This window comes from Simochromis diagramma, unplaced genomic scaffold (assembly GCF_900408965.1).
Source record: "Simochromis diagramma unplaced genomic scaffold, fSimDia1.1 OVJJ01000293.1, whole genome shotgun sequence".
NCBI lineage: Eukaryota > Metazoa > Chordata > Actinopteri > Cichliformes > Cichlidae > Simochromis > Simochromis diagramma.
In genome coordinates, this window is record NW_024386801.1 from 11,014,210 (window position 1) to 11,039,667 (window position 25,458).

Below are 25,458 nucleotides of genomic sequence, written 5' to 3' on the forward strand. Positions count from 1 at the left end.
ATTAGAAAAGATTTTCTCTTTCCAACAAACAAGTTTAACTTACAGTATATGACCAATTCACTGTTTCACAAGCACGACTTTAATGTCAAGTTGAAAAAAAAAACCCATATACATTTACACAAACGTGTATGATCTGTACTGTTTCACGTGTCTGAGAATTTCAATTATACAGATACAGGCACTTCATAGAATAAATATTCACCTGAAGTCAAAAGAAACATACCAAAGAAAATTACTGCTGCATTCTCTTTTACACATTAACTATTTTAACTTTGACTATGTGTCCGTCTTGATACTGAGCATCCCGAAACATTCCTCAATTACTCTGAGCTATAAATGCATCTAAGAATGACTAAAACGGATGTTCTCATCCACATCCTGGTCTGCATCTGTGTCCTGCTCGTGGATGAAGCTGTAACGCCGATAAACAGATCCACCTTTGCTGGTGTACACCACATCTACCTCATCTCCGCTATCTGGCTCGGGCACGCCGTGGGGCATGTTAATGTTCGCACTACCACTCAATCTCTCATAGCTTCGTTTCCAACAAAGCCTCTTCCTAGCATGGGCTTTAACCAAGACAAATACAGCCAGAGTCAAACCAATTGCCAGCAGCAGAGCAATAGGCAAGGCAGCCGAGGTGTGCTTCAGAGTTCTGGAGGACAAACTCATATCGGTTTCCTGGATGTCTCCTGATTTAGGCTGGGGGGCCTCCACACACAGTGCTAGAAAAAACACAAAATTCCTTTAGTAAACTGTCACATCTAAACAGTTTTCTTTCGCTTGTGAAAGACAGCATCACTACCTGAGCGGCTGTCACAAACACAGCAATTGGTGTAATTGCCTCCAGTCTGACAGCATGGAGCACAACGGTTCTCCACAGCATGAAGAGCAGAGTCAGTGTGACAAGTCAGACAGTGGTCAGGTCCGGGGCCGTAGCAATGCCTGCATGACTTGTTGCAAGGCTTGCATGTTTCCTACAATCGAACAGTTAGATACAGACATTAGATAAAAGGTTATGCCAGAGGTTATGTTATGCTCTGAAGAGAATGGAAGGAAAATAGCCCAGCCTGTTTCACCACTATCAGTTCTAACCTGACAATTCAATATGTCAATATTACTCACTGTTAATCCTGTTATACTACACCCTGGTTTTGAGAGGATGTCTATGTACTTTCTTTTGTGTACTGTCACAAGCTAGTAGGCATACAGCAAACATCCGTGGTAGCTCGCTTACGAATATATGTGGCAGCCAAACTAAAATATTAATTTGGATCAGTGTTTTTTATTATTTCACTCATTTACGGTGGTGTGATCAATTATTGTCTGTAGGCAGATTCTATGCTATCAATTTAAGCGAGAACACCTGCCATTTGCCTTTAAATACAATGGTTATGATACATAGAGTAGTACAATGACAAGACGATCATTAAATCATAACTAGGGCTGTGCGATATGACCAAAATCTCATATCCCGATATAAGAATTCTATCGTCTGATAACGATATAAATCACAAAAATGTAACATTTTCTGTAAATTCTGTGAATCTCGGGCAGCTCGACTTGCGGGAAGTGTTTCCAGCTGCGCATCATGTAGCTGGAGTCGAGTGTTTTAACTGATGCATGAAACTATACATTTTTAGACATAAATTGTAATGCCCGCCGTTTTCTTTGTGAGTATTTATTACACGGCATGCTGCGGGGAAAGCCTGTTCTAACGTTTGAGTCTTTTAGCACCTGGCGGCTCTTTTTTTACTTCTCATCCATAAATAATCTGCTCTTTCACGTGATTCAATTTATTTTGAAAAGTCTCAACAGGATCTTGAGCTTTATTGTGAAAGGTTTATGTGGAACATAAACAAGCGGACACGCGATGGTGTTACCGTCGTTGTTGCTAACCACAAAGCATAAAACAGGCGCTTGTCCGTCTGTAGTGTGGTTATATTAAATATAAGAGAAATAGAGAACTTTAAGAAATTAATATAGCCACTACAGTGACCATCAAAACGATGAAAAATATTGCCGTAAACAGTTTATTTTGCGACACCACGAAACAAACAATAGCATAAAATGAAACGATAGACGTTTTTATATCGTCATCCAATATATATCGTTATATCGAACAGCCCTAATCATAACCCACCTCTTCAGAAAAGTACAGTCCCTCCTTACAGCGTGGATAGCACACTTTGTCCTGTAGCATGCTGCCCCAGTCACAAGTCAAGCAGCCCTGAGGAGAGGCATCTGCAAACACACATACAGGCACTGAGCAGATACCTAATGAGAAAGTGAATCCACGATATTGACAGTTTGGAAATATAAAGTACAGTCAGAAATTATTCAAGCCCCAGTTCAGGGTCAAAGGTGGTGGTGGTGGTTGCAACCCAGTTCATCACACTGTGAGAACAAGCCAGAGTAACTGGAGAGACCCATGCAGACATCCACATATAGAAGGACTCTAGACTGGATTCAAATCCAGGACCCTGTGAGGTAACAGTCTTACCCAGCATACCACCATTTAGTATCCGAAAACCATTTACAGTCAACAGTCAGTCTACAAAATAAAAAATAAAGTAACAATTGAGGGGTTTTTTTTCCCCATTTAATACTACTGAATGAAGCTGTGCTGCTAGATACTGTACCCAGATCACTGGAGTGCTGCTATAATGCATATTCTATTTGTCCCATGTCACCACAGGTTCTCTGGAGGTCACCAAGTTCCTAACCACCTTTAGTACCACAATCTTGCTCTCATGATTCCTCAGTTTGGGAATCGTTTGTCTACAGGAAGAGTGCTTGTTGCTCCAAATGTGCTCAATGTAAGAATATGGATCTGTGCCTCCACACAGTCATGTCTACAAGCACTTTAGGGAGGGCTTTTTAGTTCCTTTTTCTTCCCCTTTGATTTTGTTTTCATGTGCCAATCAAGGTACAGAAACATCTCAAAGATGATTAAGAGAAAGAGAGACTCCTGAGTTAAAATGAAAGCAAATGGTCTAAACAGTTACATCAGTGTTACATTTCAGAAGGAATTTTATTTTTCTGTTTGCTGAACTGAAATTAAATGAAATGGTTAGAACAAAAAGCTGTATGTAACACAGTAAAATAAATAAAATGTAAAAAACATGCCTGAATGCTTAAAAATGGGTTTCTGTTGACTCACTGGTTTGATATTTCACCTCTACCTACCTATGCATGTCTGACAACTGATATGACATTTTTTGCAGATGTCGTTAGACTGATAGAAGCGGTGTGGGCAGCGCTCGACACACAGCTTGGTGCCTTTCAGCTCCAGCAGAGGAGGGGAACATGCCCTGCAAGACTCGGGCCCCGGTCCTGTACACAGCTCACAGGACTGGTGACATTTATGACACTGGGAGCCCTCCCTGTAATACCTGAAGAAATGCATAAAAAAATGGGTTAAAACATTTCCTCCATGTTTGTCAAATATGTAACTGATAAAAAAAAAAAAGCTTTAAGAAAAAGTTACTTTGCTGCTGAAGAAGGAGAAACCACGTTACACCCTTTCTTCCTAAGAAACTTTGATTCACTTCCAAAACAAATACTGTATTATCTCTAGTTTGGGGTCACTGAAGCATAAAGGTCTGTTTGCAGAAATTGTTTGTCTACTTAAGGTAAACACTTCACAAATAGTAACAGAGCTTTCTACCCAGTGGGACAATGGGTGACACAGAGCTGAAGGAGCCGCAGATATCCTGGAGAACACGTAAGACAATCTCTTGGTGATGCACTAGTGCAAGAGGAACACACGTGGTCACAAGGCAAACAGAGTCCCAACATCTTTCCATCAGCTTCCTGCCTTGTGGTATACGTGCCATCAGGACACGTATTAACACATGTGCTGTCTGGAAAAAAAGCATACAGCAACAGAGTTAGCACCTTAACTTGATGGCGTACTCACTTCAGAGAAGCAACCAGTACAACTGCATAAATCTGTTTAACCTGAAATTGTCAAATAGTCTTACAAAAGCCATTATTATGAAGCCAGCTGTGAGAGCACTAAATGCAAAAGCAAAGTCTATAACTCGGGCCAAAAATTTCATTAGTGATTAAAATGAGAAAAGGCTTTTTCAAGCACCTGTAGAGCTAACAGTTAAAAGATAAATGATTCAGATTTGTTTTGTCTTTGCATGATAAATCAACTGTAAAACAATCAGTTTTGTGCTGATTTTCATTTATACCACAAATCACCTCTGTGTCTGCACATAAACCTGTTGAAAATGCTCACTGTAAAGATATCTGGGGACAGCACAGGTCTGGCATCCATCGTTGCCTGGCCCCTCACACGAAAGACAGTGTCGGTGGCAACCCTTGCAGGTGAACTGGTCGTTGTGTAGGTAGGTCCCCGGTGGGCAGGCCGTATCACCCGTCACACCACACAGTAACGTGTTTGGATCCAACACGAGTCCTCTCTCGCACTGGGTGCACTCGTTGGCGTCCGGCCCGGTGCAGCTAAGGCAAGTCTGGTGGCACTCTAAATACAACCAAGCAAAGCAGATTGCAACACCTTCATGTCACATTACCACATTTACACAAGAGGGTACAATAATCATGTTTTAGAGGTGAATGGATTTCATTTTAAGCAAATAGCTTATTTCATTATCACTCAGTTGTGAGTTTAGTAATTGCTTTTGGCCACTGCATTAACCTCCCTTTCTTACACATTTTCTGTTTTATTTTATTTTTAACGCTTATTCAAGCTTTAACATTATTCAAGGTAATTAGTATGGAAAAGAAAGTCTAATAGAAGGTGTGAGGAAAAAATTGGATGATCTCGCTTTCAAGGTTTTTTCTTTGTGTACTTGGTGTGGACTTCTAGTGCATGCTTTTAGACTGTTCTGTGTGAGTGCCATTCTAACCACTCCATGGACCTCAAGCACAGAGCAAACATTTAACTTTCTGAGTCTAGCTAACCTAACTTTCATGTCTGTGGACATTAGTGTGTGTGGAGTCCACAGTGTTCAAACCTCAAGGCGGCACATGTGTATTTTGGGTTTTTTTTATTATACTTTTACAGAGCTTGCACCATAAATTTGTCTGATTCTCTGTGGTGAGCTTTACTATATTACGCTGAGCTGTCTAAGAGAGAGAAACTTTAGCATCTCCACTGTGCTATGTGGTGTTGTCACCACTGGCCCAACTCTGGCATATTTGGCTCCTGGTGAGTTTATCCTCTTCCCCAAAATGAAAGACAAGTTGAAGGGTCACACTTCTAACGTTGCGGAGGAGATCCAGAACCGATTGCTGATATACAAATTCAAGTGGTGAGAATAGGACCTGAAACAAAATCAGCAGTTCTGCTGAAAGGAATGTGGTGCTGCAAGCTGATCTATTTTACATTATGATCTAATTTAGACAGTAGTATAGGTACGACTGTATAAACACTACAGTATAGTATAGATACTATAATACTGCAGGACTAGGAGTAAACTGCTTTTAAAAAGTCTGTGCCAGATTTTTTCCGAAACATTGCCTCCAGCACATGAAATAAACACTAAAACTAATACAAACTAAACTAAAAGGCAACATTTTCAAACAGTAAAACCAAAACTGAAAATAGCAAACCCACTCTGGAAACTAAATGAAACTCTGAAATCAAAGAATCAAATAAAAATGAATCAGAAAATACAATAATAATAACTCTGGGCTTCTTTTACATCAATTCCCTAAAAACTATGACATGGAAAGGGTCAGTTTGATCAATTACCCAGAGTATTATGCATGATTATTGCAACACATCTACATGTTAATTTATCCAACTACTTATTCAAAGGGATATCCCAACTCTATATTACACAGATGCAAGTCCTGTGAGTCAAAGTACTTTCAGCAACACATTGTGAAAAAACATTAGAGAATATTACTTGTGGGGTTATCTTAACATTATCTTAAAAGTTCTGGTGGTGCCAGTAGTACCCCTCAGGCTCCTAGTAGATGCACCTATGGTATAAATGTGAAAATCCTATGTTGCTTTGTTCTGAAGTTATCACATTCACAAGATTTTCAGAAAACTTGACTTCTGACCTTGAGTTCGAGGTCACCGAGATTTGAAGTTTTCTGAAAATTTTGGTTAATAATTAATTAATTAAATAATAATAATAATTTAATAATTAATAATTTTATCAATTTAAAAAAAGTCTTAGGTGGTTTCCTTCTCGAGTTATCACATTCATAAACTTGAGTGTTCGTGCCAGCCACCCGCTCCGCAAGGTGACAACCACACCCCATCAGCCTTTTACAGCTGAGGGATAAAAACAAATAACTTTGCAACACTGCAGAATTCCTGCTACTAGGAAGGTCAAATCCAAAACTCGAACAGAGGTAATATCATTGGATTTAAATGAAATGAAATTTGACAGTTGCATTTCATAGTTGCTACAGTTTCAATTTCTAAAATTTCAATTTCATCAAAATTGAATAAATATTCAAATGATTAAATGATTAAAAATGTATTTTAATCATTTTGACATCTGAATTTATGGTCTTTGAACTGACGTAGTAGCATCATGAAAACTAGAAAGAATTCTCGCTGTAGAACGGTGAAGCCGTTACAAGAAAACTCCACATATTTGATGTTTAAAACCAAATCAAATCTGTGAATCCAGGTGCTCACCTTGACACTCCATAGCTGCAGTCTCATAGTAAGTACCAGCGGGGCAGTCCTTTGAGCATACACCTTTATAGAGCTTGGGGCTGTAGGTTGAGCAGGTCTCACAATCATCTGCTGAAGGCCCTGAACAGCTGCCACACGTAGGGTGGCACTGACCGCAGCGGCCCTCCTCCATGTCCTCATAATAGCCCACAGGACAACTAGCCTTACACTCACCGTTCAGCATCAAGTAAAGGAAACTGCAGCCTGGAGGGGTGAAAAAATTTGTAACACAAATCTCTCACCTGTATCGAACATTATATCTTTTAAATCTGCTGACTGTGCTAATAACTCACGGAAGCAGGTCCTGTCATCTGAGCAAACGTCACAGTGGGGAGGACATCGTCTGCAGGTACCATCATCTGCAGGATACATTCCCAGCGAACAGTTGAGTCTACACATGCCACTCTCCAGGTAGTAGCCGTCAGCACAGGACAGACACTGGGATTTGATGTCATCACAGGTGAGACAGGAGCTATCACAAGCTTCACACGACCCCTCTGCTGTCTCAAAGAAACCTCTAAAGAAAAACAAAACAAAAATAACCCCAATACGGTTGAGAGAAAACAAAAGAGAAGCGAAGCATGAAGAAGATCGTGTCATCATTGAATAGCTCCGTGTTTGTTTCACCGCTTATCAAACTGCTTACTCTGGGCAATTGGACCAGCACCGGCCTTGGTGGAGAAAAAGTTTATCGGTGCCTTTGGAACAGCTGATGCAGTTATCACTGGTGTCCACACAGGCCTCACAGCTGGGAGAGCAGTCCTCACACAGCTGAGTGGCAGAGTTCGCATATGAGCCAGGTGGACACTGCTCTACGCAGGAACTGTCCTGATCCAGGAAATATCCTGTGAAGCACAAATACACACACATCCACACTCGCACAATTGGCATCAAGAATTAACATTGCGATTAAGATAGTTTACTCTGAAAAGCTAAAAGCAGTAAATATTACCTTTAAAACAAGAAGAACAATCCAGTGCCTGTGGGCCAAAACAGGTCTTACAGGAAACATTGCACGTGTGACATTCACCATATTTCCCTGGATGCAAAAAATATACATACAGCACACAGCTTGTTTTAACCATCCCCACCACAAGAGGGAACCATAACAAGATTTAACTTTAGTGTCTCAGGCACAAATAGACTGTATAAGAAAGGGCTCTGGGCAGAAATAAACAGAAATGACTGATAATCAGGAGCTTTTGGACTATTGCATTCTGTATTCAAAAGCAAACATTTAGAAAAGGTATTGCTCTAAAACCATTCATGTTCAGTGTTGCCTAAGGATAAAACAGGCACTAGTGTTTTTAAAAAAAAAAAATACACTAAATTGCAAATGCGCAATAACAGCTCTTGGCTCAATCAAAGTGACAGCACTGGTCAGTTTTACAGATATGTGAATGACACCTGTGTTAAAATCGAAACCCAAGAAGTAGAATATTTTAAATGAAGCCGTTTCCTTACAATAGCAGTATATAGCTTGGAAAAATACTTGATGGCTGAATGCAAACTGCTCCTGACGAAGCTGGCTTATCCACACGCGTAAGCAAATAATAAAACCAATGATGTGGAAATTAAAACAATCGACTTATTAACCGTGTATGGCTGATAACAAGAACAATGGAGTACTGTATCCAAGTGCTGGTGACACAGACACAAAAGAGAAGGGGCTAGAGAGGTAGATGCTTGAGGCAGATGACCCCAGAGGTCCTTCAGCAGGGTTCAAGCTTGTGGGCTCAGCAGCAAGTATCAACTTCCTAAAGTGTCCTTGAGCAAGACGATGAATCCCTCCACATTTCTGGGACAGTGTACTGACCTCCAGTGTCACCCAAAGGAGAAAAGCAATCATTTCCACCCGAGATTCAGAGAAGTATCGTGTTACGAGTGTTATCTGCGATTCAGCTATGACCTGATATGTCATTCTGTCCTTTTGTTCGTAAATGTGTAATTTACCTGGATTACAGTGGATCACGTAAAACTTATTTTTTAACCAGCTTAAGTCAGCTTTCACCATGCTTCCTCTACTTACCATCAAAATACTGTCCCTGTGGGCAGTTAATGTGAGGACACTGTCCATGTACAGGAAAATTCCCACCAGGACAAAGGTCGCAGTCTGTTGCACGAGGTCCGTGGCATGTCTGGCACGAGCTGTGGCAAGACTGACAGCGCCACCCGCTGGAGTCGCTGAAGGTTTCCTGAGGACACTGTTTAATGCATTGTCCCTCTGACACAGACACAGAGGCACAGAGAGGGACTAATGTTATTACGACATTATTCCATTACAGCATTTCTTCTATACTGACAATCTTAAAAACATGGATACTATAGCAGACAAAAGCACTTCTCTATATTTTCTTCTCTACTTTTTTTTTCTGTAGAAATAAGTCAAGAGAAACCCTAAGAAGTTAATTTGATTTGTAAAACACTATTTATTCTTTAAATGGTGCTGATAAACTTATTCTCATAAGTGAGCTGTTCACTGCTGCGTAAATCCTTCTCCTTTGCCCTTATAGGATCACTCTCTCTCCAAATTCCATCTGACTGCCCAGGCACAAAACAATGACCTAGATTTTTTTTTTTTTTTTTTTTGAAACTGGACCTTGTAGCTGGAGAAGGTGGAGGCCGATTAGTGCAGCAGTGGGCTCGCCAACCTTTCTTTACTATAGTTTTGTTTCCAGGCTTTATTTACAGTCTCCAACCTTTTTCTCCCACGCCTACAGAACACAAAAACACAATCCCTTCTTCTTTGTTTGCATAAATCATACATTTTGCATATCTTATGTTACAGATTTGCTTAAATGAACATGTTTTGCAAGCCAAATTAAGACTCAGAGTGCTTTCATTTGTCTTTGGTTAGTCTCAAAAACAAAGTGATTAAAGAATATATTGAATATACTCTTTTAGTATGGTATGGAACATCTGCATCATTTAGTATACTGATAGTAAGGAAAGCATAGATATATGATTGTTATTTGCTTCTACCGTTGAGGAAGTAACCAGGCTGGCAGGCAAAGCAGTGCGTGTTATTCCTGCAGTCTTCACATGGTGCTGGGCAGGAGAGACAGACATGCCTGCCTCTGTCCTCATAGGTGCTCTGAGGACAATGTCTGCGACACTGGTGCCTGAAACTGTAGAAAAAGGTTCATTGAAAACCTTCCATTGGTTTCTTTAACTTGTTTGCACGTGGTGAGCAATAATAATCCCTGGCAATTAGTAAAGTATTTTTCCTCAGTAGAACTTTTAATAGGTCAGTGACTGCATTACTTGAACTCCCTGCCACAGCTATTAAATGAAAGTAGACTCTGTTTTGCAAAGCAAACATGCTGAACAGAACTATTGTGATATCAAAAAAGCCGATGAAAAGCACCATGATCTGATGGCAGCAGAAACACAAGGTATACCGCACACAAGCGGTAATCCCAACATGCATTGTGTCAGTAAGCCGCACACCTGTAGATGAATTGTTGACTTCAGAGCACTCCTCTCCCAACTCATGCAGTTTAGACGAACAACAGTAGGGACAGGAAGCACAATATAGGCTGGCTTTCTTCAAGCATATTGTGGTTCTACTTTCTTCTTAAGGCGAAAAGATAATTGGTGTTTTATTTGTAGCCCGTAGGTATGGGGTGATTTCTGTCATTAACCTATCCTATCAGTCCTTCGGGGCTTAACTGTCTTATTAAACATGAGACAGCTGCCCCAGAAACCAGCTTTAAAAAAAAGTGAAGATTTGATTTGCAAAGATGTCACGCTAAAACATTAAAGAAAGAGGGACTTAGCCAAGCAGCAAATAAGCCACTAACATATGTGATGCAGCATCTTGTGTAGCCTATTCCACCACCTTCCTACATAAGGGAACCTGACCAGTGACAGCCCAACCTGCCCTTCCTACTGCGTTGCCGTGGATCTGGTGCTAAGATGTGGGGGTTGTTTGAGGAGGAACAGCTGGAGGCGCCACGATGCATCCATCAAGTGGTTCACAATAGCAGCTGGTACAAACCAGGCCCCATTTCTTGCCAGGAAAAACTACTCTGCTTTAAAATCTGCAGGATGTTTAAGAATCCCCCTGTGCAAACACCACGCTATCCATTCCAGAAGAGCACATTTGCATTTCCAACGCAACTTCTGTTTAGGTCTTTTACTCCTGGACTTTGTTAGTAAGGAAGAAAATATACTGCAGGTAGTCTCAGAAAAGAGAAAGCCCCGGGAAATGAAGGATTTAAATTATAGTGAGAATGAATCACAGCAATTTTTGGTTTTGCTGCACTTCTTTGGTTCCTTGGGGAGGAAAGTAAATGCCAATAAATACCAAACATCCATCATGCTGTGATTTCTTTTAAAAGGCGGCGTTTAATGCAAGAGTAACACTGGCCTCACTGATTCATGGTTATGCCAAAGCTGTCGAACTTTAACATTTTTCACTACCACTACCAGCAAAATCTCAAAAGGAGGAATTTCTTTTAGTGCTCGAAACTGTCACAATCTGTCGCAGTGTGGCTGTTTTTCCAATTTATAGCAGCTCCCTGCTGGATTATATTTATTTTATTTTTGTCTGCTACACATGTAGATATATAATAGCTATAACAACATAAAATGCTAAGATGAACAGTCATATTGAATCTCTAAAACCATACTTTTAAAGAAAACTACACAAGCAGATGCAGAAAAATTGACTATCCCAATAAACCTGTGTAGCATCCACAAAAGCAGGTGCTGGATTTTCTTGCAGCTCTTCCATCTCTACTTGTTTTTCTCTACTCCTTACACATAAGAACACTTTGTTAAGTCTCTTCTGAGCTCAAAACCAAGGCTCAGGTAACAGCGTATGATTCTGAATGGAAGGTAACCTGATTCACACGATTCCAGGAGGCCTAAACTCGAGGGAGGAGTGCACAATTGGGGGGTCTGTTCTGGCTCTATAACCTGTGTTACACACTGCGTCCAATTGATAAGCTGGTGTAAACAGGAATATAGATGCAATTTTCTGTAGAGGCAAGAAAGCTAAGCATATTCTGATAAGCAATTTGTGAAATGGTTGGCCATATAATGCCTCACAGTGCATGTAGATTTACAAGACCCGTTTTTTGTTGTTGTTGTTTTTTTTCCTGCAAAGCAATACCATTGAATGTAAAAAACAATTACAGGGTCATTGTGAGGTTAATTGCTTCTTGGCAGCATATTTAATCTCCATAAAAAAAGAAAAACTGTTTGAAAAATCATAAAGCATAGCATGCAAAAGCATAACTGTTCCATGCCGGATAAACAAATAACTAAGTCGAGTTTTCTCATTTTACTATTTGCAACATTTCAGTCCTTTTGAACTCAAATTTATAAGCGTAAACTGATTAACTAATTTTAAAACTGTTAAAAATCAGAAAAGAAATTACAGAAAATAATGATTTCAATTTTTTGTGTTTTTTACTAATAATTACTAATATTCAAACTAATAGAAAATACCTGTCAAATCCATAAACAATGAAAAGATAATTCCCAATTGACGCTGTTGTCTGTGGATGATTTCAGAGCAGAACAGGAGGAAAACACAGTTATCAAAATATAATAATAAGGTAAGAAAAAAAAAAACACTCACAGAAAGTAACCTTCAACACAGCTGCTACAGATCTCTGGGTCTTCTGGGAACAGAGGAGAAAAGGTGATTAATTAGCATTCATAGGGAGAAACAAACTGCATTGTGCTCCTTTATCAGCGTTTTAATATACATCGCTAAACAGTAATGGTGTGTGGGCCTCATACAGAAAGCATGTTTACCTGTGTAACATGTTTTGCAGCCAATTTCACAGTCAATGCACTCTCCTGTATCAGGGTCCTGCACCTGCCCTGAAACACAGAGGTCCAGAATACTGAATGCCTCTCTGTTAGGCAAAGATATCGCCTCCACAAAAACTCTGTTTTGCACTTACCTATGCCGCAGAGTGCTGTTTGGCAGACCCCATTGTGAAGTTTGTAATGTCCTCGACACTTGGCACATATGTTGCCATCTGTGCACAGTTCACAATTGGCTATGCAGGGCAGGCAGGCATAGTGACCCCTGTCAGGATAGAATCCCCGTGGGCAGTGTGTCCGACAGCGACCTTGGTGGAGGAAACGTTCCTGTCCGTCTTCATCTGAGGAGGAAGAGGAGGTCACGGAGGAGCTGTTAGCATACTCTATTTTCCCTTATCATAAAAATGCTGTTTGCCATATTCTGAGAGTGAAAAACATTCAGATTCTCCTAATAAATACAGAGGTAAGCTTTAATCTTTCCTTCATCCGACTGGCTGTCGGATGAAGGAAAGTTAAAAAGACACTGCAACTGTGTAAAAGTAAGTGCCTAATGAAAGATGAGGATTGCTGAGGGAATCTGTGGCAACTGCTGGGAGGTGCTGGATTCAGAGATTTCACATGCATATTTAATAAAAACAGAGAATAGCGGCAGGCGAATGGAAGGCATAAAGATCATTATAAACTGACTGCAGACAGCAACAGTGCCAGATCACTTCTTGACTGATGCTCCAACTAATATAAACACTGGCAATTAGCGGGAGACCAGAGATCAGAGCTGTAAGCAGAGACAGCCTTGTGTTGGCCCTCATGATTAATGCTCTGCCACCTGCCACTAGCCTAGCAAGGCACCTGTGGCACCTGAGGCATCTCTGAGAGCAGCCGAGTTACAGCATTGTCTCATCTGCTCAGCGCCACACAGAAGACGTGTGAGACAGGGAGGAGAGCGGCTGCAAGCTGCTGCCTCTCTTATCCTTCCACTTCCCTCAATCACAGCATGATCAGAAAAATATGGCACATGACAACCAAGCATAGGTCCACCCAGCAACAATGTATAGTAAGAGAATCAGTAGTGTGTGTTCAAGGGAGGGAGAGTGTGAGGGAAGGAGGGACAGAGTTGCAGCTTTTGCAGGTTGAGCCTAGTCAACAGCAACAGCACTACTTCCAGCTCTTCCAGATATTTTTTCCCTGTTCTGATTAACAAAGGCCTCTTTCTGACACGATCACATTACACCGTGAAAACTCGGGTGAAAAACGATCATACATTCAACCCTTCCCTATTTCAGAGGTAGCCAGCAAGTCCTACAGCCAGCCTCTCTGATTGTTTAACAAGAGTAAATGGTAAACCAGAGCTGAATGCTCCTCATCGAACAAAAGCCTTTTTTAAAGAGCTGGGTAATCATTAAATAGACTAGTACAAAAAAAAAAAAAAAAAAAAAAAACTGGATTACTGAGTCGTCAACAGGTCTTTGCCATAATCTGGTATAGGTGTGGTAAAATAATAACAAATTATAATAAAATCCTTTAAAAAAACAATTATATGAACAATGGTATGCAAATTTAGTGCTCTCATGTCCTCATTTCATAGGTACTGTGTTGGATCTTTTTGCCAATGATGATGAAAACTTAAGTTATTGTCACATAAGATACACGACTTTAAAAAAAATCCGTGGGTATATCAAATGCAGTGCAAGCTAGTGTGTGGGGAAAATGTAATGGATATTTAATAAACATCGCCTTTTTTTCATTTGAGAAAGCCATCAACAACAGCCCTATATTCACTGCGTTATACGTGCTAAGAAAATCCTACTCACAAACTCCACAGGTAGTGCATTCAAACAGCTCGTGTCCGTAGCACTCGGAGCAGGTGGGATGACACAGGACACACTGGTTCTTCAGCATAAACTGGCCACTCGGACAGGGCGACGAGGGTTTACATCCAGTAAATCCAACGCAGAAGACCAGGAGAATGACAAACGCGACGGAAGACCTCATGGCTGTGCCCGAGGACTTTCGGTTGAAAGTGAGAAAGACGGCAAACAGTGAGGACTGTCTCCAAAGACGCAGTGTCCGTGCGGCAGGTAAAGCTGGCGGATCGATATGGGGACACGGTGTGAGGCACCAACCCAGAGATAACTTGCTGGACCAGTTCAAGTGAAACACTGGACAATGAGAATGGACCGCGGTGAGCATTTAGTCAACGAGCCAAAGAAAATGAGAAAACACCCAGTCTCTGTGAGTCACGATAGATAGATAGATAGATAAATAATTTCCCCAGCACTGGAATGTAGATCCCAAACCAAACGTCTACCTGTTAGGTACGTCTATTAAAATAACACCATGAAATACTGTTGGAGAATTTGTTTCTTGTAGAAACTCGAGATTTTGCCTGTGTATGACAGAACTTTAAAGAAAAATGAAAAAAAAAAAGATAAAAAAAAAAAGATTTCCTAACCTATTGTCTAACCCATTAGCCCAGAGGTCTACTTCACCACCACCATCGTCACCTAATTTGACATCAGTAATAAACATTATGTAGACTGATCCCCCTTTTTCTATCTTATTTTTTGTTTTAAAGTAATTAAAACATAACATTTAGAAGCCTTGTGAAATGTATGGCAGATTTATATATCCACGGGTGTTCCTAATAAAGTGGTAAATGAGTGCAGCAGTCTTCAGTGTGCTTTTAATCTCAGGAGAATAGCTTTGCAGTCACTGGAGTTTCGTACAGGCTGTGATTACGCTGGCTTTTCATTTCTTTCCTTCTTTTTTTTTCTTTATTGGTTCATGCACAACGGCCTCTGGCGGCCAAATGATGGACGCGCATGCGAGGGCGTGTGCAAAAAAGGGCTCGTCAGAGGCAGACGTCACGCGGCTACTGGAGGAGGCGTGGCTTGGTTCTGCTGCAGCGGAGAGAAACATGACATGGGGATGAGCGAGAGAGAGGGAGTGAGTGACACAGCCTGATAGGAATAAACGGCTCGTCAGAGGTCTGGACTCCAAACGCTATGATGGGGAGCCATGACTGAAGGCAGAACGGTAAGAGACACGGATGGTTTCATCTCCTTTTACATGTACGTCTATGCTATATTTCGCACACACGGCGCGACACGTAGATTCGTGGCTCATTTGGTAGTGAGCACAAAAGGCTGCCACTGCAGACAGGTGCACCTGCCTTTATGGGAGTACGTGCCTCGATGCATTCAACTTCAGCTCCTGTGCGAATACCTTTAATTTTCTTTGGACGAAGACAAACGCACCGAGGCCACAGATTTCCTCGACGGTCTGGGATGCTGTAAACATGGACCTCAATGCTTAGTCACAGACCTTTGTGATGTAGCAATATAATATAGGCTTCATCCGAGGCAGCTGGGTATATATGTTTGCAGCCTAGCCTTAAATATTTTTTTAAACTAAACTAAACTAAAATAAATATCCTATTAGGTTTATGAGGCTGTGAAACCGTGAAGGTTATAATATGTATATTTTCTGAGTATTCCAGACATGGGATATTAATCATTCCAATGTTTTTTTTTTCTTTTTTCTTTTGGAGGGCCAGGTGGCTTTACATGGAGATGGTGGTAAAATGCATAACGGCTGGTTGTTTTATATTAAATCACAGCAATCTCACTTTCAGCTGAAGCCAAACAATAAGTGCAAACACCACTGCCTCTTTCATTCTGGTGCCTGTATGCTTCTCTTATTGTTGGCCTGGTTGACAAAACCTACCAGCTCTGCCTGCCTGTAAAGATAGTGAGGCCACTGATTCATTGCTGTGGTATTTTTAAAACACATTCACGTCCTCTGACAAAGACCTACATAATAACACCTCTTCTATCACTAATTATATTTGAGCTAGTTGCAACGCTGGTGTAATAAACACCACATAAATATGCAAGATTAGATTTCCGATCAAGTCAACTTTGCTGTCTTAACTTTGCCTCCTAGTCAGGTCTTTACTGCCGGGTTTTAAATTGTTTGCTTAGGTTTGTGAGTCGGGCTGCTGACAGCAGGCGGGTGTGATTTGGAGATAGCTTGAATAGTCGAGGGTAGAGCTACAAAGCTTGGGCCCGTGGCTGCAAGACCAGGCCAGGCCAGGCCAGGCCAATGCCAGCTCCGTGGAGGGCTTCGGTGCAGCAGGGCACTGGGGAGAGGGCACTTGGCACCTGATCAGTTACCACAGTGAATTCTGTTCCTGTCAGTGGCATTTATCTACAGAAAAGCAGAGCAGAGATGACGGCTGTTGTTGAACTCAGTTGGGCTTTCATGTCACCGAGGCAGTGCCGCTTTATCAAACTGCTCTTCGGCTGATACAGAATGACACCTCCTTGCAAACATCGGTGCCAGTTCCACTACCTACTCGAAAACCTCAGCAGAGAAATTCCCTTCACAACGCATCACTATGGGAAAAAAACCCAACAACATTAGATGCATAATAAATGCAACATTTCAGTTATTCAGCATTTTACATTCATGCATATTTTGCATCAGAAACAAGTTCTAATTAAAGTGTTTCTACACTGGTATTAATGTACACAATCAAAAAATATAGATGGGAAGAAGAATCCATCTCTGTGCTTGATGCCCCAAAGTTTAGTGCTTTAGAGGAGATGAAATGAGTCAAGTGCCCATGGCTAATCACTGACTGCGTAGCTCTGAAGTGGGGCCTGTTCTTCAGACGTCTCTACAGGTGGGGAGGCAGTGTTAAGTGGTCTGTCTGCAGGCGGAGGGAGGTCAGCTAGAGGCCAAAGATGCAGGCAGAGGGGCTTCTTTCACACATCAGCATAGCAGGTAGTGGTTAGCTTTCCAGCCACTGCGCTCTGGTCCAGTGTGAGGCCTTTTTTCTTGAGGCCCTAATTCAGCACACTGTTGAATTTGCGTATGAATGAAAATATGACGTGTACCTCCAAATTACAGATCACCTGTCTCATAAAGCTCCAATAAATCCCTACACAAGTATTTCCTTTCATACTGCGGTAAAGGCTTCATTCACAGAAGTGTTGTAAGAAGATTATTGTGGAAATCCTTTATTGTAGTTTCTATATTTGTCCACGTTTACTAGAAAGGGCTTGTGTTTTACAGTTTCGAGTTTTTGATGTCTGAATAACTTTAGAGCTACGTATAAGCTTGCAACCAAAATCCAAAGGGGAGCCACGCAACCTTAAGGTTCCTTAAAAATCCTGTCGTGACGAAGCGCTGACATTTTTGTGTCGTTTTTGTTTAAAGTGATAAGCTGAGACACATGCCAATCAAGCAAACACTCCCACAAAGATGGCCCTCTTTCACCTTTTATGTTGTCGAAATGAATCATTTGTCAGTCGATTAACAGGGACGGCATCCACAAGCCAAGTTTAAATGAAAAGCATTTAAATTCAGAGAATTTCAGAGCTTTCCTTTTAATGTCGAATAATGTTTAATACAGTCAGCTTTCCATGAGCGACTTAAGGTATTTTCCCCATTGTCTTCACTTTTTAATCTGATGTTTAATTTAGAAAACAACCTCTGAAACTCGCTCTACTTCCTTTTATTAGCCACTTAAGAAACAACTTCTTGAATCTACCAGGTTTCAACAGATGGTTCGATATGATGTTTGCTCAAACGCAACCTGTAAGAAAGAGGGCTCAGCTGTAGGCTGAGCAAGGAGACGTATGCGTGTGAACACGTTTGTGTCTGCTCCTCCTGCACCTAATTGCATTTGTGTTGCTTGGCTTGTCTGGTGCTGAGTCTGGGAGCAGGGTGCTGCTGGAGACGTCTGCCATTGAAACATTCCCCCCTCAAGGCCTAGTGGGCACAGCCATCCCCTGTCTTGCCTCGAATCAGCAGGGGAGCAGTTTCTAAATCAAACAGAACACTGTTGCACAGGATACCCTTGGTGACTCAATTTAGATTCATGCAGGCCCACAGCGTAGGTCATTTCCATTCATTCCGAGAAATAGGTCAGGCTTCTTTTTCTCCTGCAAATTCCAGCTGTATTTGGTAGAAATTCTGTGTTTCTCCATTTTGTCACATATTAAAAGGCAAACGCACTCACGGGTACGGGTAGAGAGAAGCAGCCGTGCTGTATTTGACTGTAGTCTTCACGTCATTCATTTTCTTAAGTAGAGAAAGAAAATGCTACGCTGTCTATCACTGTCACTGCCCTGTCTTTCCTCTTTGCTTGTTAAGCCAAAGAATATATCATTGAATGTTTGATGAAACCCATTCACGGACCAATCAGGAGCCAGTTCAAAAATGTCTGAGAGAAATCGACTGTGTCAGGAATAACTTTAGTTTTTGTTTACTTATGAACGTTTTCGCTGAACATGTTGATGTCCCCCGTACATTTATAGTCACATAGCTGCAGATACTATACATTCATAATTTCACAAGAATCTGTGGTGGGAGGTGTGCTTTGATCATTTCCCTGCAGCTGGTTTCCTCCCACCAGCTTTTGGTGCATCTTTTTACATACTCTAGCTGCGTGGTCTGGACTCCATGTGAGGTCACAGTACGTGTAGGCTGGGGTCACGGAGCATTTTTTTTAAAAGATGGTTTAATTGTTTCCCGTACAAAGAAGGAGTAGTGCTTCAATTTGTGCAGTTTATTTGAATTCAATGATACTTTTGAAAATACTGTGCTCGCTTTAGTCAGTTTGACAACACTAACTGCTGTGGCGCGTAAGATTTTAGTGTCTTATGATTGTAATCCTCAAGGTTTCCTGGCAAATTGAACAGCTGGCTCTTGTAACCAGCCATTTGAATGTGGGGGAAGTGGCTAGCCTAGCTGTAGGGAGTTGGTAAAAGGCCAAACAATCAAAATAGCAAGATTTAAGGTGAACTTATGATCTCCACTGGTGATTCCCTAATAACTGTGTTCTGAGAAGAGACAAACTTTTAACTGGAAACAGAATTTAAAGGATCTTCTACGTATGCCTTGGTGGCAGACACAACAGGGCATTCAGAGGTCCTGCTCGCTCTGTGATAATAGGTTGGTATGGGTTCGATAACATGCAAAGAGTTAGGAACACATTAGGAAAATGTGGTGTTGAAGTGAATAATGTACAGATTAATGGGAAATATAGGGAAAATTTGAGCCTTTGAAACCAAATAGTGAATCAATTAAAGGGATTTGGTGGCTCTCTTACGTTTGTGGGGGCATTTTGCTGGGTCCCCTTTTTCTTTAAAAGGAAGAGTCACCGCAGTTTTGTTCTATTCGCTTTCATCCTGTGACAAAACATTTCTATCCTGATCATAATTCTGATGGCCACCAAATAATAAGCAAATCTTTGGAAGAACGGTTAATTTCCACAAATGTTATGAATCAGAACAAACAAGGGGTATTTTGAAATTGTTTCCTTGGGCATCCCTCTTCATCTCGTTTGGCTAGTAAACCTAATTGTCTCTTAAACTGCACTCGAGTTTACTTGAGTGATATATATTCATTTAATACCAAGATTATGTTCTGTTATGATTAGTTATTTGAATACTTTTTCAGCATCTTTGCATATTAAAACTTAACTGTCCTGTTAGGGTTCCTTATATTGGACAGAGGCTGTTTAGGAAGGGCTTAGCAAGGTACAAATGCTCGCTTGGGGTTTGTATACCTGACATTTTTTATTTTGAGTACTATATTAAGGATAAGGTTATGTGATACTGCCCTCTCCACCTACTTGAGTGTACATGCACAGCCATGCATGCACCCTCCCACACAATCAGTCCAAAAGTGATGAAACTCTGTACAATGTTGGTATTGTGTGATGTAGATTTTGATATATAACAGGTGTCAGAATATCTTTTTATCTGTTTCCCTTCTTGTTCGAATGACCATGAAATTTCTTATTTGCCTGTGTAGTGTATTGTTTTTATAATAGATTATATTGTTACAAAGACATCTGTCAAACAGGGATTTTTGTAGGTGATTAGGTAGGAGCATCTTCAAAACAGCAGCTCTCGCAGTGGTTTGATAGTACCTATCCAAATGTGCACAAAAAAGGAGAGCCAGTGGTGACAGTGTCAAGGGTGTTAAAGGCTGACTGATCCTTTTGGGGGAGAGAGGGCTGGGTTTTCGCTCCAATTTCACAGAAGAGTTACTGTCTTGCAAATAGCTGAAGACTTAATACTAATGAAAGCTGTCAGAATATACAGAGAACTTCATAAGGGGCTTTGTAAGTGCAGGCTGGTATACGTGCCCATCTTGACCTGTCTGTTGCCAAAATCATCTACAATGGGCCTGAATATCCAAACTAGGCCACTGAGCGATGGCTCAGTCTGATGAGTTCTGTGTTGTTTTTTACAGTTACGTCCATAATTTGTCAGACGGAGACACAGTTTTTGCAGTTTTACCTCTGTACACCACCACAGTGGATTTTAAATCAAGTAATCAAGTGGTTTCTCAAAAGGGTTGCATTAACTGTTTAGGAATTAATTCAACATTAATTGTAAAACATACTTTAATGTAATTTTAATCATAAAGACTGCTTTTAATACTTGAAAGTATTTTGCAGTTAATGACTCCCTGAAGTTTAGAACCCATGAAGAACAATTGCATTCCTCCCTTGATGAGCTCTGCCAGACATTTCGATGCTGGGGAGCCCAGCTGTCTTGGGGCGAGAGGCAGGGTACACCCTGGACAGGTCGCAGTTTGAATCGATTTCAGATATTAAATCTCCTTTATTTATCATGCAAGAATGAAATGAACAGGCTTCATGTAGCCATGATGCTGCAGACTGTGTATAAAAATCACTCTAATTACTAAACATTTAACAAAATCCTCATAAAACCTTTTAAATTGATACCATCATTGGTAGCATCACTTCAATCACATATTAGCTTTGCTCCTGTGGTGATGTACAGACGAAAAACTGCAAAAAACTGTCTTTGTCCAAGGAATTATGGACCAAACTATATCATGTGGATATCTGGGTGCAGTGTTACTGTTTACTCTGGGAGTAAATGGCAGAAGGATGCACATTAGGGGGAAAAAGCAAACTGGGAGAAGCAGTATGAAGCTTTAGGTAATGTTCTCCTGGGAAATCTTTCATCCTTGCATTCGTCGCATATAGCCGCTCATGGCAACAGTATTCCCTGGTAGCAGTGGCCCGAAATAGTTTATGTTGTGGACTTGGTTTCCAGACTCCGCGGGTTTCAGTGTAATCATCTGTGGGATGTGTTGGATCCGGTCTGTGAATTCAACATAGACTGCAACATGGATTTGCCTCTAACGTCTCAGTGCCCAGTACAACAGGACATCTTCAGAGGGCACGTTCAGTCCATTCATCAAAGGGTAAAAGCAGCACAAGGGCGCCCTACACTGTATTGTTCTCCCGATTTCTCAGGGTACCAAGATGAAATCATGGAAATAATCAGGCTAGCAAGATATTTTGAAGTACTGTATATCCTCTTTCCATAACTGTGTGGTCGTTCTGAAATTCAAAGAGTGAATTGAAGGGACATCATTCGAACCTACTTTATACATTTTTTTTGGTCATAGACAAGTAAAGTAACAGTGTAGTTGGATAATCTGCAGGAGATGAAAAGCTTATAAACCCATCGTACAAGAGATCCTCAAGAACTGAGAGTACTCAAAGACTTGCAGGCCTTTGAGCTTGTGAGAATAGTGAAAGCAAGCACTAACAGAGGACACTCTCCCTCAGCAGAAACTCAAACAGGAAACACCAGCTGGCTTCACTTATCTCACGTGGCATCAGAAGATTCATCATATTCAGACAACAAGCATTTCTATATATCTAATCTGTGCATATCTTACCCTACGTGCTTGAAACACTCTCTGCAAGACTTTAGTATACCTGACGTAGGTTGCGAAGTACTATTTATATCCACAATATGCAAGTTTTTTGTTTGCCTTTGTTTGGCCTTTTTTCTTCAAATCAACAAAAGTCAAGCTCCTGCTTTGGAAGTGCTTCAGTCTGTAGTCGCAGCTGTCTGCTTGTGGCATTCTTTCTAAAAGGAACCAGTCGGGAAAAGAGGTATTGGCCGCTGCAGCAGGAAGGCTGAAGGGACTGACATTTTAAGGGGTGATGATCTTGTTCTGTGCCCCTCAGCAACCAGCTCTTTGTTTGGGTGCACGCTGTACACACAGCTGAGCTGTGTTCAGCTCTGCCAGAACCAGAAATTTAATTTCACTCCACAGTCATGTGAAAAGGAAAGTTTTGTGGAAAGACTCTGTATGACTTTATCAGTCTCTTAATTCTTGTGAAGGAATTTTGGTCCACTCGTCTTTACAACATTGCTTCAGTTCATTGTGGTTTGTGGATGTTCATTTATGCAGAGCTTTGTTAAGGTCCTGCCACAGCCTGTCAGTCAGGTTGAGGTTTGGACTTTTGGACATTGCAACATCTTTATTTTTTTCTTTTTCAGCCATTGTGTTATAGATTTGCTGCTGCAATTGTGATCATTGTCTTGTTGCACGAACCAGTTTTGGCCAATTTTTAGTTTTAGCAATCAGATGACATCATATTTGACTCTAGAATACTTATTGTAGTCAAATCAATGACTGCTAGATTCTGTAGATTCTGCTACAGGTCATGTAGCAGCAAAATAAACCCAAACATCACCTCTTGACCACTGTGGTTGACAGTTTATATGAGGTGTTAGCTCTGATGTGCTGATTTTCTGTTTCATTTGGTCTCTTCTGTCAAGCGGATGCTGCTCTTTCTTGTCTAATCTAAGCTGTGCTGGCGTGTTCCTTTTTCTTTTTCTTTTCTAATTGTACTGCCTTGAACTTTAACATTTAAGATGCCGTCTGAGGCCTGTAGAGTCTTAAGATCTACCTCTCGGGGTTTGTTTGCAGTTTCTCTGAGCATTACACAGTCTGACCTTGGGGTGTATTTGCTGGGAACATTGTTGCATTGTGTCAACGCACATATGAATGCTCCACACTAATAAACTGCCAAAACTTATGCTTTTATAGAGGTGCTCACACTTGCTGATGATCATTTAATCAAGTGCATTTGATTAACAGCACCGGGCTGCTCCTTACCCCGTTTAAGTACACCCCCGAGGGGGTACTTAAATTTTTAACAGGACTCCAAAATGATGTACGAGGTGCGAACTCTTGTTTTTGTCTCTGTAAATAATCCAAAACAAGCATAAAGCAGAAAAGTTGTTTGTAAACTTTAATAAAGCCTGATAGTAAGTTGTTTTTTTTGGGTTGTTTTTTTTTACCTTTTAACTGGTGTTATACGACCAAGGTCCCTCAGGTACTGTAAACAGCACATTATCCATGTTGTGGAGTGCATCATTAATCACAATTTACCTCAAATAATAATAATGTGATAATACATTTTAGCGCTAATTGACAAAATCTCTTCACTACATAAATTTGCTGTGGTGGCGGTATGCAGCGCAGTAATGAAATGCAAAGTGACATTATTGCTTCTGGCAGCATCTTTCTCACAGCAGCTAACAGTAATCTGCGCAGAGGTGTGCTTTTTTTGAAGTTTAAAGTATGAGAGAAGAACAAAAGGTAACGGTATGAGTGTACACTGTACGCCACTTCATTATAGACACTGTCAAGAGGTCAAGAAATTTTGCCTTGCATTAAACAAAAGTAATTAGGGTTTGACGTAAAACAGAGCGCATCGTTCCACATTGTCAGCTTACCCTCTTCCTCCATATTCTTGTCCATGGAAGTGCTTCTCAGCAGTTGATTTCTCTGAGTGTGGGGATGCTCTCAAATCCCTGCAAAGACGTGTCATCTGTTGGTTTTTCTGATGGCAGGGTAAGTCCCGCTACTGAATAAAGTATTATGGAGGGCCAAGCAGGGACACAGCACACTCCCAGATGCTGATTGGAGAGGGAGAGACAGACATGGCGGGTGCTCGCAAAAATCGAAATGATTTACCTTGATGAGCTGACACCTGGTCAAGACGTCTGCTGTCCAGTGCATTGATTGAAACAGCATGCATTCCACAGTCCACCTATTATACTGTCTAGATGATGGGATATACGCATTTAAACCAAACAGGGACCTTGAAAAATGAAATCAATGTAGAAGTAAAAAAAAAAAACTGCAGTTCTTTAAAAAGCCACTTGAGGCAGTGTCCGTGTTCAGAGATTCAAATGGTTTTGGTCTCTATTGCTAATTTCTCCCTTCATAACATCTGCATCAAATATTAGTACTATTCTTTTTTTTAACCCACATGTTTGGATTTTGTTAAGGTTTTAGGTTAGAGATGTGGCCACTTGAATTGACATGCTTTGACATTTGCTTTGACACGGGCCTGTTGGTTTTTGCAGTGTTTTCTTCTTCTTTTTAAAAAAAAATCGCATTAACTGTCTAAATAATACGGCCTGCTGCATGGAACAGCACATCGAAGAAGTCATCGGTCCAGTTTTGGTGAGTGGCTGCTTTAGCACGGATTAGCAGGCATCTGTGTTTGCGCATTGGAGTCATACAGTTTATTTATGCAGTTTTCTAACAAATTTGTCCTCATTCGTTGATAGATCGCATCAAAAATATGGTAACTTCTAGCTCCAGGAAATTACGATGACGATGGCCATAAAGCTAACCTGATGCCCATCTTTTATCTACAGTCTGTGACGTGAAGGCGCATGCACACAGTCCTGAAGCACGTATGCAGTCACTACAATTGCAAGGTTGTTATTATAGCTGCAATTAAGGAGGGACAGAGATTGAGTCTGGCTAACTGATATAAAGTCTGAATAGCAAGTGGCACTTCCACCACTCTGCAATGAAATTCGCTAATTGAATTTTGTGCTCTCAAGCAAGGACAGTCAAAGTGCTTAGTGTTTAGCTTGGCGAGACATTATAATATCCCATTACATGCATTTCCCATGCTAGGAATGTGTGCATTGTAATTTTGAAGCATGCTAATGGACTGCGTTGATTATTTGGTACCGATGCAAGGTGGAAATGAACTGTTTTCCTGGAGCTGTGCTCATTTGTTTCTCCGACATATAATTACCCCGAGTTAAATGTTTTTCCATTACTGTATTTTGCCAGTCTGTGCATTTATGTATTGGCTTCATCAATAATAGCTGTTG

The 25,458-nt window shown here is 40.9% G+C and overlaps 2 protein-coding genes across 7 annotated transcripts in view; one reads left to right on the top strand and one right to left on the bottom strand.

Moving 5' to 3' along the window:
* Window positions 1-63: 63 nt before the first annotated feature.
* LOC120729824 (proprotein convertase subtilisin/kexin type 5) lies at window positions 64-24,412 on the bottom strand. 4 transcript variants are annotated; one of them, XM_040025743.1, is made up of 17 exons: window positions 24,296-24,412; window positions 24,055-24,132; window positions 12,595-12,798; window positions 12,443-12,511; window positions 12,264-12,306; window positions 9,656-9,801; window positions 8,703-8,897; window positions 7,626-7,712; window positions 7,320-7,518; window positions 6,967-7,190; window positions 6,635-6,877; window positions 4,250-4,495; window positions 3,671-3,866; window positions 3,190-3,395; window positions 2,144-2,244; window positions 806-977; window positions 64-725 (listed from the first exon to the last, which is right to left on the bottom strand). In XM_040025743.1, exons 2-17 carry the CDS (start codon window positions 24,077-24,079, stop codon window positions 343-345), a joined length of 2,739 nt encoding a protein of 912 aa, XP_039881677.1. In that variant the 5' UTR covers window positions 24,080-24,132; window positions 24,296-24,412; the 3' UTR covers window positions 64-342. The 4 variants fall into 4 exon arrangements, with proteins under 4 accessions (XP_039881677.1, XP_039881675.1, XP_039881673.1 ...); XM_040025741.1 differs by lacking the exons at window positions 24,055-24,132; window positions 24,296-24,412 and adding an exon at window positions 14,269-15,202 and having other exon boundaries at window positions 12,264-12,303; XM_040025739.1 differs by lacking the exons at window positions 24,055-24,132; window positions 24,296-24,412 and adding an exon at window positions 14,269-15,201.
* The window catches only part of otud7a (OTU deubiquitinase 7A), a 43,412-nt gene continuing 33,203 nt past the window's right edge, over window positions 15,250-25,458 (top strand). The window contains exon 1 of one of the 3 annotated variants that reach the window (XM_040025746.1): window positions 15,250-15,493. The gene's annotated coding sequence lies outside the window, so the exon portion shown is untranslated. The other 2 variants (XM_040025744.1, XM_040025745.1) reach the window with 2 other exon arrangements.

Excerpts from the sequence above, each read along its gene's own strand:
- LOC120729824 (XM_040025739.1), bottom strand. The coding sequence starts at position 14,647 with ATGCTCACCGCGGTCCATTCTCATTGTCCAGTGTTTCACTTGAACTGG. Across the intron at positions 12,512-12,594 it reads AACAGCACTCTGCGGCATAG|GGCAGGTGCAGGACCCTGAT; the intron begins GTAAGTGCAAAA and ends TCTGTGTTTCAG. Across the intron at positions 2,245-3,189 it reads CAGTTGTCAGACATGCATAG|ATGCCTCTCCTCAGGGCTGC; the intron begins GTAGGTAGAGGT and ends GTGTGTTTGCAG.